General features: G+C 34.6%; 2 protein-coding genes across 2 annotated transcripts; both read left to right on the top strand.

Moving 5' to 3' along the window:
* Nucleotides 1-4,536: 4,536 nt before the first annotated feature.
* Nucleotides 4,537-6,125, top strand: LOC124456958. Its single transcript, XM_047007260.1, has 2 exons — nucleotides 4,537-5,403; nucleotides 5,471-6,125. Exons 1-2 carry the CDS (start codon nucleotides 5,144-5,146, stop codon nucleotides 6,123-6,125), a joined length of 915 nt encoding a protein of 304 aa, XP_046863216.1. The 5' UTR covers nucleotides 4,537-5,143.
* A 211-nt stretch (nucleotides 6,126-6,336) lies between these two features.
* Nucleotides 6,337-7,600, top strand: LOC124457478 (G2/M phase-specific E3 ubiquitin-protein ligase-like). Its single transcript, XM_047007717.1, has 3 exons — nucleotides 6,337-6,620; nucleotides 6,700-6,889; nucleotides 7,098-7,600. Exons 1-3 carry the CDS (start codon nucleotides 6,408-6,410, stop codon nucleotides 7,403-7,405), a joined length of 711 nt encoding a protein of 236 aa, XP_046863673.1. The 5' UTR covers nucleotides 6,337-6,407; the 3' UTR covers nucleotides 7,406-7,600.
* Nucleotides 7,601-16,750: the final 9,150 nt, after the last annotated feature.

Genomic DNA, 16,750 nt, shown 5'->3' with positions numbered 1-16,750 from the left:
TTGGTGCAATGATACATATATGTAAACATTTAAGTTTTGAAAATTAAGGAACATTGTAAATTGTATCATCAATTTTTAGTACTTCAATGATCAAAGGGTGCCTAGACTGTATTAGCTAAAGAGTAAAACCGGAAGTTCTGGATAATATGTGAAAATGTAAATTGTTGTTTCATGCAATAAAACATCAGAAAGTTGAATGAGTATATAGTTGAAGGTCGTTTTCGGAAATGCTTTTTACTTTGACTGCTGCTGTTGTGCTTTGGTTTATTGACTGGCGATTGAAAATAAAGAAATATGGCACACCTGTTTGATCAAATGCATGCAGACACAGTAAAACTAGAAGAGATTGATCACTGTGACATTATTTGATTGTGGTGGAATTTCTCAGTAAAAAGATTCAAAAGTTACGAAGATCTCAAATGATGGAAGTCAACCTGACCCTTGGACATATCATGAAAATTGTTTAGAAATGATGACTGAGGAAGATCGATGGTTCCTTTTTGCTGATCTTGCACAGTGTGTAATCAAGTGAGAACATGTCTGGCATGGTATATCAGAAGCCTTCAAATTTATAAACTACCTAGGACCTTTCAATATCGGAAGTTGTACTTCGAAAATCTGTTAAATGCAACCTGGGTAGTACTGATGTTAATTTATACGGAGACAAAGAGACCTCTTTTCAGCATCTTTTTGATTTTATTGACAGTAGCTGTAAACTGAAGTATAAATCAACTCTGTAATTGATAAATAATAAATTTTCTTGATATCATAATTTGCTCTCAGTTGTATGTCTGTTACTTGATGAACACGTTTATGAAAAAATGTGTTTTGAAAAGAGCATAGATTTTAATTTATAGCATGACAAATTTTAGCTGATTTACTAAGCTTGTTCTTGTTATATTGATAACAAGTCTTTAACATAAGTGAAAAAATCAGTTTCATGAGAAGCTCTAATTTTAAGTTAACTTCTCCAGCCTATGAAAATTCATGTAAAACAGTTATTAAAAAATTTAACAAAATATAACAAAACTTCTCTGGCTTGCACATATGTACAACTGATATGGTAAGCTCTCTCCCATAAGCTCCATCCAAGGGAAAGCACATTGTGTGGTGTGGATTTCTTACAAGGCAATCATGGTCAAAATTTAGAGTAATCGAATTTTTGTCTTTAGGTAAAATATGTTTATGTCTTTGGCCATTGAGCCATCCCATAACACCTTTTACAGACATTTCTGGCAATTCAAATAATTCTTCTGAGTTTTTGTCATTCTCTTGTCCATCACATTTCTAGGTAACTGCTTTTGAATACCACAATACTTATGTGTCTTCTAGAGAGATTAATACATCTTGAAGATTGTCTAGTGCAGTGTGTTCTAAGGCTCACTTTGAATGCTATTGCTAACAAACATTACTTATAGGAAATTTATAAAATCTTCAACACGACTTCCCTCAACAACTCCAGTGCATCCCATTATCCAAAATGAAATCACGGTGTTTAGTATAATCATGTCTAATCTCATAAAGTTTTTCTGTTTCTTTTTTGGTTAGATATTTATCATCAACTTCTGTCAAATCAATTTCCACAAAGATGCAATTATAGGCACATTCTTCCAAGAAACATGGTGGTGGCCAACCTTGTGCAAGAGATGGAGCAGCTATATCAACACTTGTGTGAAAGTCTCCATTTTGGACATGAAATGTGAAGTTAATATGAACACCATTCTCAAACAGTTTTGCTGATTTGTTTGCAACTGTATCTGTAAGGAATTCTTTTGCAATGGCTTCAGAATCTACTCCTGCTTCTCCACAGTAATTTACTATTATTCTATTGGTTGGTAAATTTTTCTTTGATTGACGCTGCCAAAGTAAAAAAATTCTTGAGATATCTGCCTTTCTTTGTGTAGTTATATGAAACTGGTCACTATTATTCTCTTTTGAAGAGAGAGCATTTATGACATCTTGCTTATCATATATTAAGGAAGTTTTTGCATTCATAATGATTTTTGAATTTTCTGAATCAGGAGACTTGAATGTTGAAGCTAACTCATTTTCTCTATTCCATTGCAGTTGCAACTGCCTAGTTATTTCTTCATCATTACAAATACATTTAGCAGATTAAACTACATTTGCCTTTGTCTTGCAAATTGTGGATGCATTATCTTCTGAAACTGATTCTGTATGCACTTGGAAGTGCTGGTCATTTTCTTGATTAGTTGATTCACCAGATTCATTTGAGATATGAGTTATGCTTTAATTCAGATCAAAGTCAAACTGAGTGCCCAAATATAAAGTTATGGGCTTATAATATCTTCCAATTTTAAAGTGTATAAAAACATTCGATTTTTGTATAGTTTGAAAGAACAGTTCTTGAAAACTACAAATGTAAAAAAAATAAATGAATTGAGATCAAAGCTTTCTTTGCAAATTACAGTTTAAAAGTCCAGATTTTCACTACATTTATTTCCCAATGTGGTCTGGTATCAAGTACATGTTGTAACATCATGTAAAGAAACAGTCGCGTAGGCTCTATTCAAAACAAGTTATTTGCATTTTAAATCAATATTTTTGCCTTTATTTCGAGTTTTGTGTCGTTTTTTTTAAAATGTCCTCATCTGGGTCGGAAAACCGTTTATTAGTGATAAAACGTGTGGACTCCATGCTGATGAGTGCGAGGTTGTTCAATAGCTCCTGACCCATGCCAGCTATAATTTCGGTTTTAAGAAACTGAAGATTTGAGAATGACCTTTCTCCAGAACAGTTTGAGATAATCAAACATAGATAAATTTTTAATGCGACCATTATATTAGGAAATACTGTCTCCAGATTGTTGGCAAAAATTAGAAGGTAGGATCGTAATTCCAGGTAGTAATATTAGTCCGTGATCTGAGGCCGATTTTCTTTCATTCCGGTTGGAAACCTCAAGAAAGGTCGTGAAAAGTTCAAGATAGTACGCCTTCTACATGCTTAATACAATTTTACTTCTTGTCCTCTGCAAAAAGCTGCAGTTTTATTGCTACATTACATTGAAATTTTAAAATTTGTAGCTCATTACAATTCCGGAATCTGCCATTATTCCTGGGAAACTTCATGTAATTTATATTTTCTGTGCTCGTGCCAGACCTATAAAAGAGCTATTCCACTCGGTTAAATTGACAACTTGAGTAAGATTCATAAAAAAATAAATATTTGACATGTGCATTAGGTTGGATTTAAGCAATTTTCGCGAAGATAATATTTTGAAAGTCATGAGAGTATTGTGCAAGACAAGGCGCCCGTTTTCTAAAGGTGCATTGTCACACAGTTGCGACTGCTAGCAAGTAAGGATAGGGACGATTTTCTTTCAATTTTTAGACTTGTAGACATTCTAGCTATTTCATATGCCTTTCATTACTGGGAAAGTTTATTGCATGGTTAAAAAAAACAGAAAAAAATGGAATTCATTCTTCAGGTGGTGAGCTTCTGGTATTTTTTTCATATGCTACCCTTGATACAGTTGACAGAGTAGTCTGAAGCTGCGCACAGATTAAAGGCATTACGCCAACATAACAGCACAAGCCAACGCTAGTCGTCATTCAAGGGCGGTGACAAGTGCGCGCTTTTTCTAAAGGTCTGCCTTGAATTCATCGTCCATGTCATCGTCTAAAAACTCCTCTTCCTCAACATCATTGTCGTCATCAATATCGACATTCGCGCATGCAGTACACGAGCATGCATCTGTCCACTTCACTCCTGCTTTATTACACGAACAACGTTGTGAGTTGCAGCCAGTCTTATATCCACAATGAACATTATCAAGTAGGAAATCCGGCACTGGGGGAATGGTCATCCACGCGATTTGCAATTTCCCCTCAATTGTTTGCCACGTCATTTGTAGATGTAAACAGGAACGCCAAATTGCCGCTTGGGAGTTTGACCGACGAATATGTTAAAGCAAACTGTCACAAGTTGGTGGTAGTTGCTCATCTGAACATTTTCCTGCCTTGAACAATGAGAACTGACATTTGTTGACTTCCTCAGAATTCTTGTCCACATACAATGAACAAACTAATCAATGAAAGCGAGTACATGCCAAGACTGTACGACAAAACATTTGCAATGTCATTTTCACAAGGGTTTAGTTTCGGGTAAAGAGGATGAATCAAGTGTGGTTTGATGGACCAGTGTTTGGCAGAATTAGCATATGCATTATATATGGCCATCAAGGTTGTGCAGGCCACCGTGGAACAACAATCAATCCAGTGCTCTCCTTGCGAATCTTTTGTAGAACTAAATGGAGGGAAAGCATAAAATAAATATGGTTTCCACGAAATTGTAAAAGCTTCAGGATCCGGCTGATAAGCACTGAATGGTTTCACTTTATGATTAAGTCAAGAACCAAATAAATCAATAACTGGTTTGACATTTAACCAATCTATCCTTCTTTCATCAGAAATTTTATCTAAAGCCTACTGGTCATATCTACAGGAGACTAGGAACAAGAAATTTTAACCGGGGGGTAATATTGTAAGAAGAGACACTGTTTACCACATGGTGTTTGCCACTGGTAATTCGCTCGTGTTTTAACACATTTGAAGTATAGTTATAAGACAAAATAAGTGAACTTTAGTTAAACGAAATGTTTTGCGCTGGTTGTGGATACAGTTTGCAGGCTTCCTTTATATTCTGTCCGTGTTGTGGTAGAAAGAGGAACAGCACTAGTGATACAATGATTCGTAATTTGCAAGTTAATACTTCGGTTAACAATGACTCGGCTTCTTCGTGTCCCAGTTCTACAACTTCGCCTTCTGGTGGTTCGTTTGCTTCTCTGCCAAGTTTGTCAACATTCATGAAGGTAAAGGAAACCGAGAGACGTTCGCACTTCGAGCCGAAATTAAAAAAATCCCGTTTATCTAAAAACGTTAAGGACGACGTTTTAATTAATATCGGGCTGATGGAGTACGAGGGAGAGGAGCCCAAAAGAGTTTTTGGAAAGACGTTTCCAGTAAAAGTTGGAAAAGCTATGAATTATGATGAGTTGCGGCAGGCTGCTTTGAAGAAATGGGAAGATTAAGACCGTAAGTTTTCTCGTGATCGTGGATATGTTTTGGTATATCCAGATGGTAAATTGGCCAATACTATTCCAGGCAGTTCAGAAACGTTTACGATGTGTAAATATAAAGATGATCTAGGCAAAGCATATTCTCGAATTACTTTGTATCTTTGTCCAGTGGGTCCATTGAAGGAAAGTAGTGGCAGTGAGCTTCCAATATCGGAATATTTTCAAAGTGAATATGAGGTAGATGACGAATATTTGGTATATGATGAAAATAATGAAGGCTTACAGCCTTCAGATGTCCAACTAGGTGCTGTTCAAATTGAAGATGACCATGACGTAATTCAGTCATTTTCTGTGGAAGATTTTATGTAAGTAGTATTGTATTGATTAAGCTAAAGTTTTTATTTTACATGTATCAATGTGCTTTTTATTCAGGCCAATGGGTTTTGATAAGAACAAAGCTGTTAAGGAGGCCATAAGAAAAAGCTCAGATCAGCAGGAATGTTCAGATAGTGGTCAGCATGTTGAAAATTCTAATGAAGAAAAACAAAACTTAGATCACAAAACTCTCATGCACCACATAATAGAACATGCCAAGGCTGAAGTTAAAGGAGAGCTTCGGAAAATTGTAATCAGTAGGCTGAATATTTGGGGTACAACAGAACCATATTTCAGGCGAAAAGGCTTTTTGAAACAAAAAGGCACACTGAATGTCACATTTGCTGCTATTCAAACTGAAGAGGAAGAGGATGCGATTGATAATGGTGGTCCTCGGAGAGAGCTTTTTCACCTACTTATCAAATCAATCATCAAAGACAGCAAATGTTTTTTAGGTAAGGCTATTGTAGGTCAATGTGAAAATCATGTGACATCTAAAGATGCATTTATTTTCTATTTCATACCGGTAACAGGTACGTCGGTTGGCAATGTTATCAGATGTAATGTTATGGCTTTTCAAAATAGAAACTTTGAAATTGTTGGACGCATGTTTGCCACAATGATTCTTCAAGGTGGTGAACTGCCTCGTGTTCTTTCAAGTACAGTTTGCAAATATATTGAAGGTGGAAACATAGAACCAAAGTTGAAATAACTGTAAGGAATTCTCTTAAAAAGGTAAGTTGTATCATATTTAAATATCATAGTTCTAAGTATTCATTTCAGTACTGCAAACTTTTTATATGTTTGTGGTCTTTTATCTTGACTTCTTTCTTGCAAATCTTTGTCTTTTCAAGCTAATTTTCCCAACACTGCTGAAATGTTTTCAAACTTTTTTACCTAATGTTTGCCATGTTTTACGGAAAATTGTTAAGCCTGCATTTCCTAAATATTTAAATAGTGAATTTGCTATGGGAAAAATTTTTATGCCTGTTTTATGTATTTTCAGTTGCAAGAAGCAGACACCCAACAAGATGTAAACAATGCCTTTGCAGAATGTTCAGACTGGCGTGTTGAAATTGATGGCCTACCATCATCTCTTAAACTAGAGAATAAAGACCTTTTTGTGAAAGAAGTCATAGAATACTTTGTTGTGATCAAATGCAAGCCGATGTTTGATCAGCTGCTTGATGGGTTGAAATATTACAATGTCAGTGCTGAGTAATGAGTTGTTTATCATCTAAGATAAAAGTCACCAATATCTTTGTGGTAAAAAATTTTTTGTGTAGGTGTTGGAACTACTTAGAGCACATAAAGGCATGGCACAACACGTTTTCATGTATGACCCAGATGATAAACTGGATGTGAAAAAGCTGCTTAAAATTTTAAAACCAAATTTAGCACCAATTGGAAATATAAGGAGGCAATCAGAGGAAATAGTGATGGCAAAATTTATTTCATTTCTAAAGGCCGCAGAAGGTTAAAACATGTTTTCCCTTATTTTAATACTGCCATAATTCTCATGCTTCAGTAATATACATATATATATTCTGTGTTTCCTAATCTATTTTGACTCATGAACCACTGCCATTATGTAATAAGTTAATTACTTGTTGACTCCATGATGTGTTTTTGTATGACACTGAAGGTTTTAGTCAAGAAAGAATTGTTTCTTTTTTTTAATTAGGAGGTACATTATTGCAAGAATTGGCTGATGAAGAAATTGAGCTGACTGAAGACGAAAAAAAGTATATTCCATCGGTAACACCAAGCCACATGTTAATGTTTACAACTGGTGCAGCAAATGTCCCTTCAACTGGCTTTGAACCAAAACCTTCAATTGTTTTTGTTCATGATGACAAGAAAATGATTCCAAGTGCACAGACATGCTCTAACACGCTTAATATTTATGTAAATGAACACACACAAAAGGGCAAGCTCTTGCACTATCTCTTGATTGCATTGATGAATGGAGCCATTTTTTCAAAACTATAATAAAATTGGTGCAACTGAAATATTACTTTAATATTACTTTATGGTATGTGATTAGTAAAACATTCAACATTGATTAAGCAAGTAATTGTGTTCTCATTATGGGCACTGTCATGCTTGTTGTGTATATTACACTTTTTACAGTTTTTGAAAAATTTGTTGACTGAATAAACCTTGAGCACTTTTATGTATTTTTAACTGAAACTTGTCCCTGAGCAATCTTGCACAAGCTATGATATCTAGCCAATGCCTGCCTCCAATTTTCTGGTTTCAATAAACCTAATTGTTCTCCAATAGTTTGGAAGTATTCCTGAATAATACTGTCTTCTTCATATTCATTACAATATTGAATCATTTCTTGAAGTTGTTCATCAGAAACTGGCTTGAGGTGATCAAATGCCTGTGTACACTCGGGCAGAAAAAATAGTTCATCTGGCCGTCCTTCAACTGTGTCAAATCTTGGACTTTCATATGTAGTGAGAGTTCCAGTGTCGCATAACAGAGTTGAAATCTTCTTGCAAAAGATCAGAGAAACTGTACCACAAGCATTCCTTTTCCATCTCAGAAGATGTGTCCAAGACACCAGTCACAACAAGATCTTTAAAAAAATTCATCCACCAGTTACCTCTTGGATGAATTTTGTGCTTTCTTAAGAATGACCACCAGGACTCAATGCGCTGATATGCTGGTGATGAGCCATATCTATGTGCCTTAACACCAGCCAATTCATCTTCACACATACTTCTTAAATATGCCTGCATTGCAGACATGATAACGTTTTCAGTGCCATTATCTGTTCATAATAGAGTTGGGCAACCCTGATACTTAGTGACAGTGTCTAAGAAATGCTTTCCTGTTACTGCAGGATCATTATTTGTTCTGCATACTTTCAACCACAGTATCTTACGACTATATCCGTAGATACATCCATGCACTGGAAAGCCGTATGGTTTGAGGTTATTGTAGCCATCTACATGCCAAACATAGTTTGGCCCTGGAGAATGATAAATTCGTCGACGAAGAGTGCCAGACTTCCTTAAGTTTACCCCTTCTGGGTCCAGTTCTTTCACCAAAAGTCTGACCGTCTCGCGAGGAACCTGCATCCCTTCTAGCTTCAAGGTATGAGTAATGGAACGATAACCACTGGAATTTCCAGGTCCATCAAGTTCCTGCCGAATACGCTGGCGAACACTGTTCAAATCAAACTCAATGTTTTTTCTTCGTAAACCAAGCGCTCGAAGTCTTGTGTGTAAAGTTCGTAAAGACATATCAATATCATGATATCGCCTTAAGAGAAGCAGGATTTTTTCATATGCAAAACCTTGCGTAAAATAGTTCTTAATTACATCGTCTTCGCCTTTAGGAGCTTCTTCGTTTTCCTGCATTTTAGTTTGTGGTAGTTGGTATTTAATTTTAATTTACAAGGCAATAAACAAAAATCCTTTTATTGTCACCCCCCGGTTAAAATTTCTTGTTCCTAGTCTCCTGTAGATATGACCGGTAGGCTTTGTTATTGAACTTTGATTTTGCATTGCGATAACTGGTTTTGTGCATTTGGTCAGTTTTATTTTGCATTGCAATATTCAATTTGTTTATAACTTTTAGTTTGATTTGCATCGTGGCAAATTTGTTGTGCATTCAGCACATTATTTTTGTATCAATACATTGTTTTTGAATTTAAGACAATGTTTGTGCATTGACAAATTAATTTGTGAATTGCAGATACGGGCCACCGTACCTTCTTCATCCATAATCAACACTTCCTCTGAATAATGTAATTTAAATTTTTTTCTGGTTTGCTTTTGTAAATGACCATATGAAGGTTTTTACACAACTGATTTTCCGATTCACACACTCTCACATATAATGCCACATTACTCCATAGCGACCAGACCAATGACGCAACAGAATTAAGGACTTGAATATAGTTTTTCATAATCTAAATCGAAGAAAAGCTAGAATATATTACTGCGACATTATCTTTATGGATTTATTCGCGATTTATTACAGCTTAGCCCGTATAGTGGGGAATGTTATATAAGGAGTAGTTGAATGGCTCGAAAGATCTATGTCCAAAGAGAAAGGATCAGAGAAAGTCGTCGGAGAATCAATTCTATTGGAAGAAATATGTGAAGGAGGTATGCGATTTGTAGAAGAGTTTATAGCGTTCCCCTGCCAAATTATCTTTGGCATATTGACTAAAACCATAACTTATATCTTGGCAATTTGTTATCCATGGTTGTATTGACAGGTTTAGTTGGGCAGTCATTTACCAAGAATGTTGTGCTGATAACAGAGCTCAGACAATTGCAGATCTTTTTATAAAAGGAATTGATGAATTCGGTTTGCCTTCGAAGTTTCGTGGAGATCGAGGTGTCAAAAAGGTTGAGGTAGCCAGGCTAATGATATCACGTCGCAGTGAGAATAGAGGAAATTTCATTGCCGGGCAAATTGTGCTGCATAACCAAAGGATAGAATGGTTGTGGCAGAAGTAAACAGGGTTCTTTCTGCTCTATACGTTGGTGTCTTCAAATTCATGGAAAGCAGAAACCTGTTATATCCATTAAATGAGCATCATCTATTTGCCCTTCACTTCGTCTTCAAACCTCGTGTAAATGCGTCACTTTTTGGAATTTAGGGAGCAATGAAACAATTATGGAGTAAGGACTACTGGTCACCAAACCCCAATGACACTTAGGCATACAAGCATGATTCCTGTTGCAGATGAATTCCCTATTGTTAACTTCGAGGAATACGGTCTGGATTCAGATGGCCCAGTTCCAGACCTCGATGATAATTATGTTCTGCTACCAGAAAACATACTGCAGCTGAAGGAAAAACAACTGGAGGTTCTATGTAGTGAAGTCAACCCTGTAAGCAATGATGGCAATTATGAAATCAATCACTTCATGCAAACACTTGATGTTGTCGACACATCTCATGTTCAGTGATTGAACTAATTAATGATCAAAAATCGAGGTGAGCAACCAATATAAATAGAGAATAAATATTCATGTCATTATAGCAAACAATCATATATTTGAAGCAATGTTACCGTGTATGAATGTATGAAACTTAATTACATGTTTGTGGATGAAGGTCGTCCAGGTTAGAAAAGTTCTGAGAAGGACTGTTGGTATTGATACAAAAAAGTTTTTTGAATTTAAAACAAATACTTTTACATTTTACTGTACAATGACTTGATCCCCCTTGACAAACATATCAGTTGTCAATAGAACACTATTTACATCTCGAGCATAAAGCAATCTAATTCTCTAACCTTTGTTTCATTTAAAATGTTAAGCAGCTGGACACTGGTCATACATACACTGGTTTCTGTGCATATCATCTGTGGAGGATAACACCATCAGGGCTAATGTTGGTGCAACCAGAGTAGAATGGACTGATGTAAACAGTTCTACATCTGTACCACTTAGAATTTTTCCATCAAAGGTGATCAATATATTAGTTTCAAGAACAGCGGCTGACAAATCTTTTGATAACCGACAACCTAAAATCATGTGACCATTTTCCTTCAACAGTTCCTTGCCATGGAACTGTGTTGTATTTGGGACCACTCAATAGGATCAAATCTCTCAAAAATTGTCTATTATCAGTAGCAGTTGATCAACAAGTTTGCCTTTTTGGTTTCTGACAACTGGTCTACTAGTGGGAAAATAGTGCCTTGATTGAAAAGCAGTTGATGAATTTCTTCTAATTGGGAGGCCATTCTCCATTGTAGCTGTTGATGCCATTTGATTAGGATGATGAGTTGATTCACTGTGGCAATTCGTGTCAGCATTTCTTCAAAATGTATTTCTCACTTTTGAGCTTACAGAATTGTTAATACAAATACAACTTGCCAAAATTTTGCACATAATTTTGAAACAAACACATGTTCTTAACGCGATACTTCATGTAGGAAAAAAACTCGTCATATAAAGTTTGTCATATAAATCTCATCAATTAAATCTTGTCATATAAATGTCGTCTTATACAACTCAACAATAATAATATAGTTCTCACATGGCATTGTAGTAATTTTGACTCCCATTTTATTAATCTTGAATACATTTATAGTAATTCTAATACGACATATAAATCTCAATACACTTTTGGCAGGTTTGACTTGCCATATATAATAAGTGTAAATTATATCCTCTGTCTGAGTACAACTGTGAGTCTTTATTCTTCAGCGTTCACGAATCCAACAATGACTGACAATAATTTTCCAAATAGAATAAAAGCACAGATAGTCTGGCAGCCAAATGCCAAATAACAACATAAGCTTGCAAACGCTTCCATACAATCTTTTTCTACAATTTATTAGTATATGGTATAGTCATATAATCCACCTGATGACATCTTATTCAGTTTGAGCATTAAGAAACATCAGCTGCTCAGTTTTTCCTAATACACAATATTAACAATTTTTGTGGTTGTGTACTAAGTGTTTATCATTACTTTTTTGAAAAATTTGTCATAGATGTGACTATTCAACATGCAACACAGTGAGTAAAATTATGAATAAAACAGACAAAAATAAACTAAAATAACTTAAATAAACTTACTTTTGAAGTTTTAATTTATGGCTTCCAACTATTTTTCGTATGAGTCCAGGTCACTGCTTAATAAGCTAAATTCAGTCGCTCTTGGAGGTTTTGTTAAAACTGTAAGTACTTCTGCCAAAAAGAGCTTAAATTTGTGTATTATTTATTGATTTTATTTAAAAGAAAGGATGATATAACGACAAGATCTATTTTATGAGTACCACCTGAGTATAAAAAATGCTTTTTCAGCTGAAATGGGTACTGTATTTGATAAATTTGCTTACAAACAACTAAAAACAAAAATTGGATACAGAGTCCTTATTTCAGTTTCTTTTTTACCTAGAATGCGTGATGTGAATTTTAGTTTATACAATTTTCATATAGCAAAAATAAAAATGGATAATGTTTTCAATCTACAGACACAAAAAGCGTTTATTAGAACTTGTATCGATATGTATATTGCAAGAGCCATTAATGAAAAATTCATGTTATTTTAAGTGGAAATACAACTGTGATGACAAAAGTGATCTGGCAAAAGCCGGTCCTGCCCACATCAAAACAATAATAAAGTTTTTGAAAGAATATAAAGACAATGTTCATGTTGATTTAGATAGTAATCTGAAGGAGAATTAAGAATTAACTATCCAGTGCCAGCAAAGCTGTGTATCTGTGTATACTTTTAAGTAAGGTAGGCCACAAAGGCAATGTCAATTTCAAATCATTACACTAACATTAAATTTATCATACCAAATTCAAATTTACTCACCAAATTCAAATTCCTCACACCAAATTCAAATTCATTACACCAAATTCAAATTCATCACTCATCATCAGGCCCCCACATGCCCTCAGTGGCTTCGTTTAGGAACACACATTACTTCATGTAACGATACAATTATTGATGTAAAAAACGTGGCAAAAAACGAGTATTTCATTTGGCATCCATCATGTTTTGCAGTAAATGTGGTCATTGGTTGAATCAGTTAAATGCTCAAGTCGATTGCAAGTTTGCTTTACTTGTGGAAAAGGTAAGCTTGTACAGAAAATATTGATGAGATTAAGTTTGACAGAAGATTGGGTGCTAAGTACAATAAACATCAGTGCAATTGTTATAATGCTATTATGTTTTTAACTGAATGCGAATGACATTCTGTGTATGAAATTTATTACTTCATTACTAGCAAGAAGTATGTGGCTTTATGATGACATATTTGAACTTTTTCCATTTGACTGATGAGACTAAACTTCTGAATATTATAGCATGAGTATGTGAATGTAAGATTATTTTAAATTTGTGGTTCCTGTCATTCTGTGTTTTTCAGCTCAATCTAATGTAGACAAAATCACTGATAAAATCAGGTGAACTGAGATAATTTTTTACTTTGAAGTTTAATATAACTCATATATTTCAGGAAGTGATTGTTTTATAAAAAATATCTCATTAAATGCTAAAGTTTTTGTAAAACAAATCACAACATTTTATAGCCTGCAATTAGTGCCTTCTATTGATATAAATTTTATTACTTGGAATTGTTTTATAATGGTTAAAATCGTTGTTTTTCTGCCTTTAACATCATGCATAATTATAACGCAATGAAACACTTACCCAAGTTAGTTGGAATTTTAAAGTTTTATGTTGTAGATATGGCAAAACAGAGGAAACCATAAAAAAATTTACTCAATTTTCTATAGAGATGAATTTTGAGCTTTTCACAATTTTTTATCCAACTACAGGAATACTTCATCTTGAGAAAACAAATGTGCTGAGTCGATTCCCGGTGGGTTGAGAGTTATATGATGTAAAGAACAAGAGATATGGACAACCAAAACTTGCCAATCGGCTTTCTAATTATTACCGATAATACCTCTGTCGCTATGCCAACAATAGCACCCATATAAGGTTAAATATGCATCATGTGAACACATTAATAGGCTTCAAAGAAAGCTCTTAAGATGGCAATTCTTTTAGTCTTCACTTGGTGAAATTTGGATGAATTTTACGCAAAATACATTGAAATGAAAATTGTAAACAATCAAATGGGCGAGTTTATTGCTTTTACGTTAATTAAAACCCGAATATCTCGTGTAAAATGCTATGAAAACGAATGAATTTGCATGATCTTAAAGATTATTCATTGACCTATAAATTAATGGTAATTTTGTCATTTTATGTTGTGACCTAAAATTGCACTCACTGTCGCCAAAGAGTCGAACTCACTACATAAATATGGAAAGCTCATTTTTATCATTTATAAAAACAATACAAATCTTTTGAGGCTTGATATTGCTCAGTTTGTCATTTATATGAATCCTGGTGACATGCGCTGTAATTTAATAACATCCTACCTTACTATTTTAGCGTTAAAGTGCTGGTTCAATTTAGGAAAAAAATTGTTTAAGACAAATACATACTACAAATACATACTAATAAATACTACAAATTGTGCCCTTTAAAATTGCCAATTTATACATTTTATGAGACTTGAATTTTGAGTGGAAAATTTCTAAGATTGGTCAGGACATTAGGATACAAGCTCTTGGAAACAGCAACATCAGCAGGTGCTTTTATGATAGCTGAACTAGCCGATATCGTTTTTACATTTTGATGAATTATAATCTGAATATTTTGTAGATGAAGAGCTAAACAGTGCATCCACTCACAGAAAGAAATAAGTAAAAACATTAAACGATTATCAAACAACTAAAGGGTCTCAATGGAAATCTACTGTTTCAAAAGGGAAGGGACAAAAGGGAAAAGCTCTGACAAGACTGTAGAAGTGTTTACTGATCTGTTTGAATTCAATGAAAAAGAAAAAACGTAAAAACTAAACGTGGAAAAGGAATGACACTGAATGTGTCACATGAATCACCTTACAAAGAAATTTTGAAAAATGCAATAACAAAGTGGAAAGCATTTCATAGCAATCTTTACCATGTTGAAGAAGAACACATGCTCCTTTTCAAAGATGGAAAAGAAGCTCTTTTCCTTCCTGCATTTAAAAAAAGCAGTTTTTTTACTTTAAAACATTACAAAAAACTAGGAAGAGATTATAACAAGATCACTTTGTATTTATGCACAACAATTGATTTTACTTTACAGGAAGAGAAATGTTGTAGAAAAAAGGCCTCTACATCCAGGAAGAGATTTCAAAGCAAGTCATCTGATGATGAAGATGAGGAAGTTTTAAAGAAAATATCTTGATTTTTGTGAAGATTTAGCACAAGTTAATTCTTAAGTTTTTAATTGATGAGAGCCTAGCCAAAAAGTTACAGCTTGAAATTGATGAGGAATTATCAGTGCCGACAACTGTTGTCACTGGAAGTGAAGAACCATGAGACATTCCAATTTATATAAAGTTGATATTGTCGATATTTCCACATTTATAAAAGGCATTGAGAAAAAAGTGGACTACAATGGACGGTTTTTCCTTGCTGTGCGATGCAGTGCTTCAATTATTCGATAACCATGTTAACTTAACAATTAGAAAACAGTTCTTGTAAAATGAATTGTTTAATATCAGCTTTTTTGTAATAACAGTCGTTTTGCATTATTATGTCATCAAATGCAGGCCTTGAAAAGGCAATCCGCTCAAACAGGTATAAAATCAATGGTCTTTTGCTATATAAATTAATTTATTGTAAAGATCCAAGGCTTGTCTCCAGTCTAAAGGCAGCTCTGGGCCTGCTTAATCCCAGACATGTACAATGTACTCTTTGTATTCTATATTGTTTTCATCAAGATATATGGGAAGCCGTACATGACTAAAGTCCATCAAGAATATATTGTGTATCCAGTTGTATATACGATTACTTTAAACGCGTATACATGCAGTCGAGAAAGTTATACTGGCAATCCAAACATATATACCAGTGATTAAGAAAAATAATACAACACACGAGACAAATATAACATGCAAAACGAATACGTTTATCATCCAAATGCATATATAAGACGAGACGAATATAAATCAAGATGTTTGCATGTATTTGTGGTCAGCGGTTTGCTATTTTGTACTCATGGTTCATGCATGTGCGACAGTGCATGGATTCATGCTTCATGCTCGAAATGACCATAGATAATAATGAAAGCCGAGCCGGTGACAATTGACAAGATGGCATCATCCTTTGGCTATGAATCTCATGAAGAACTCACAGAATTTCAACATATGCTTCAAAATCTGTTCAGGCAAACACAACAATCGCTATTATCAAACGACCATCTTGGATTAGAGCAATGTAAAAGCAAAATTGAGCGTTGTATATCAATTGCTTCTGCGATTTTACTTTCACTAAATGATCCTCATCCTCGAAATGATCCCTGCCTTACAGCAATGCAAAATGCACAAATACAAACGCCAACGCTTCGATCGCTGGTGGAAATATTAATTTGTGACATGGAAGTCGAATTTGAGAAGGTTACAGCTGCTTTGGAAACATGTTATGATGAAAACGTTAGAGATGTTATTTCATTTTTACCAAGCAATGGCGGAAGGCCTTCATACAATATCACAAAAATTCAAATAGAGCAGTTGCGAGAGACAGGATTGAATCGGAAAAGTATTGCAAATTTTCTTGGTGTCTCTGAACGAACACTCGCTCGAAGATAAGTAGAGTATGGTATTGAAGGAAATTTTACTGTAATAACAGATGACAACTTAGATGCAGAAATACGAGATGTCCTCCGCTTAACACCATATAGTGGTGAATGTTACGTACGTGGCAGTTTGAAAGCAAGAAACAAATGTCCAAAGAGAAAGAGTGAGAGAAAGTCTACACAGACTTGACTCAATTGGAAGAA

Source organism: Xenia sp. Carnegie-2017, unplaced genomic scaffold (genome assembly GCF_021976095.1).
Source record: "Xenia sp. Carnegie-2017 unplaced genomic scaffold, XeniaSp_v1 HiC_scaffold_6, whole genome shotgun sequence".
Classification (NCBI taxonomy): Eukaryota; Metazoa; Cnidaria; class Anthozoa; order Malacalcyonacea; family Xeniidae; genus Xenia; species Xenia sp. Carnegie-2017.
Note: the sequence above shows the minus strand (reverse complement) of the source record. Positions and strands in the feature narration are given on the sequence as shown.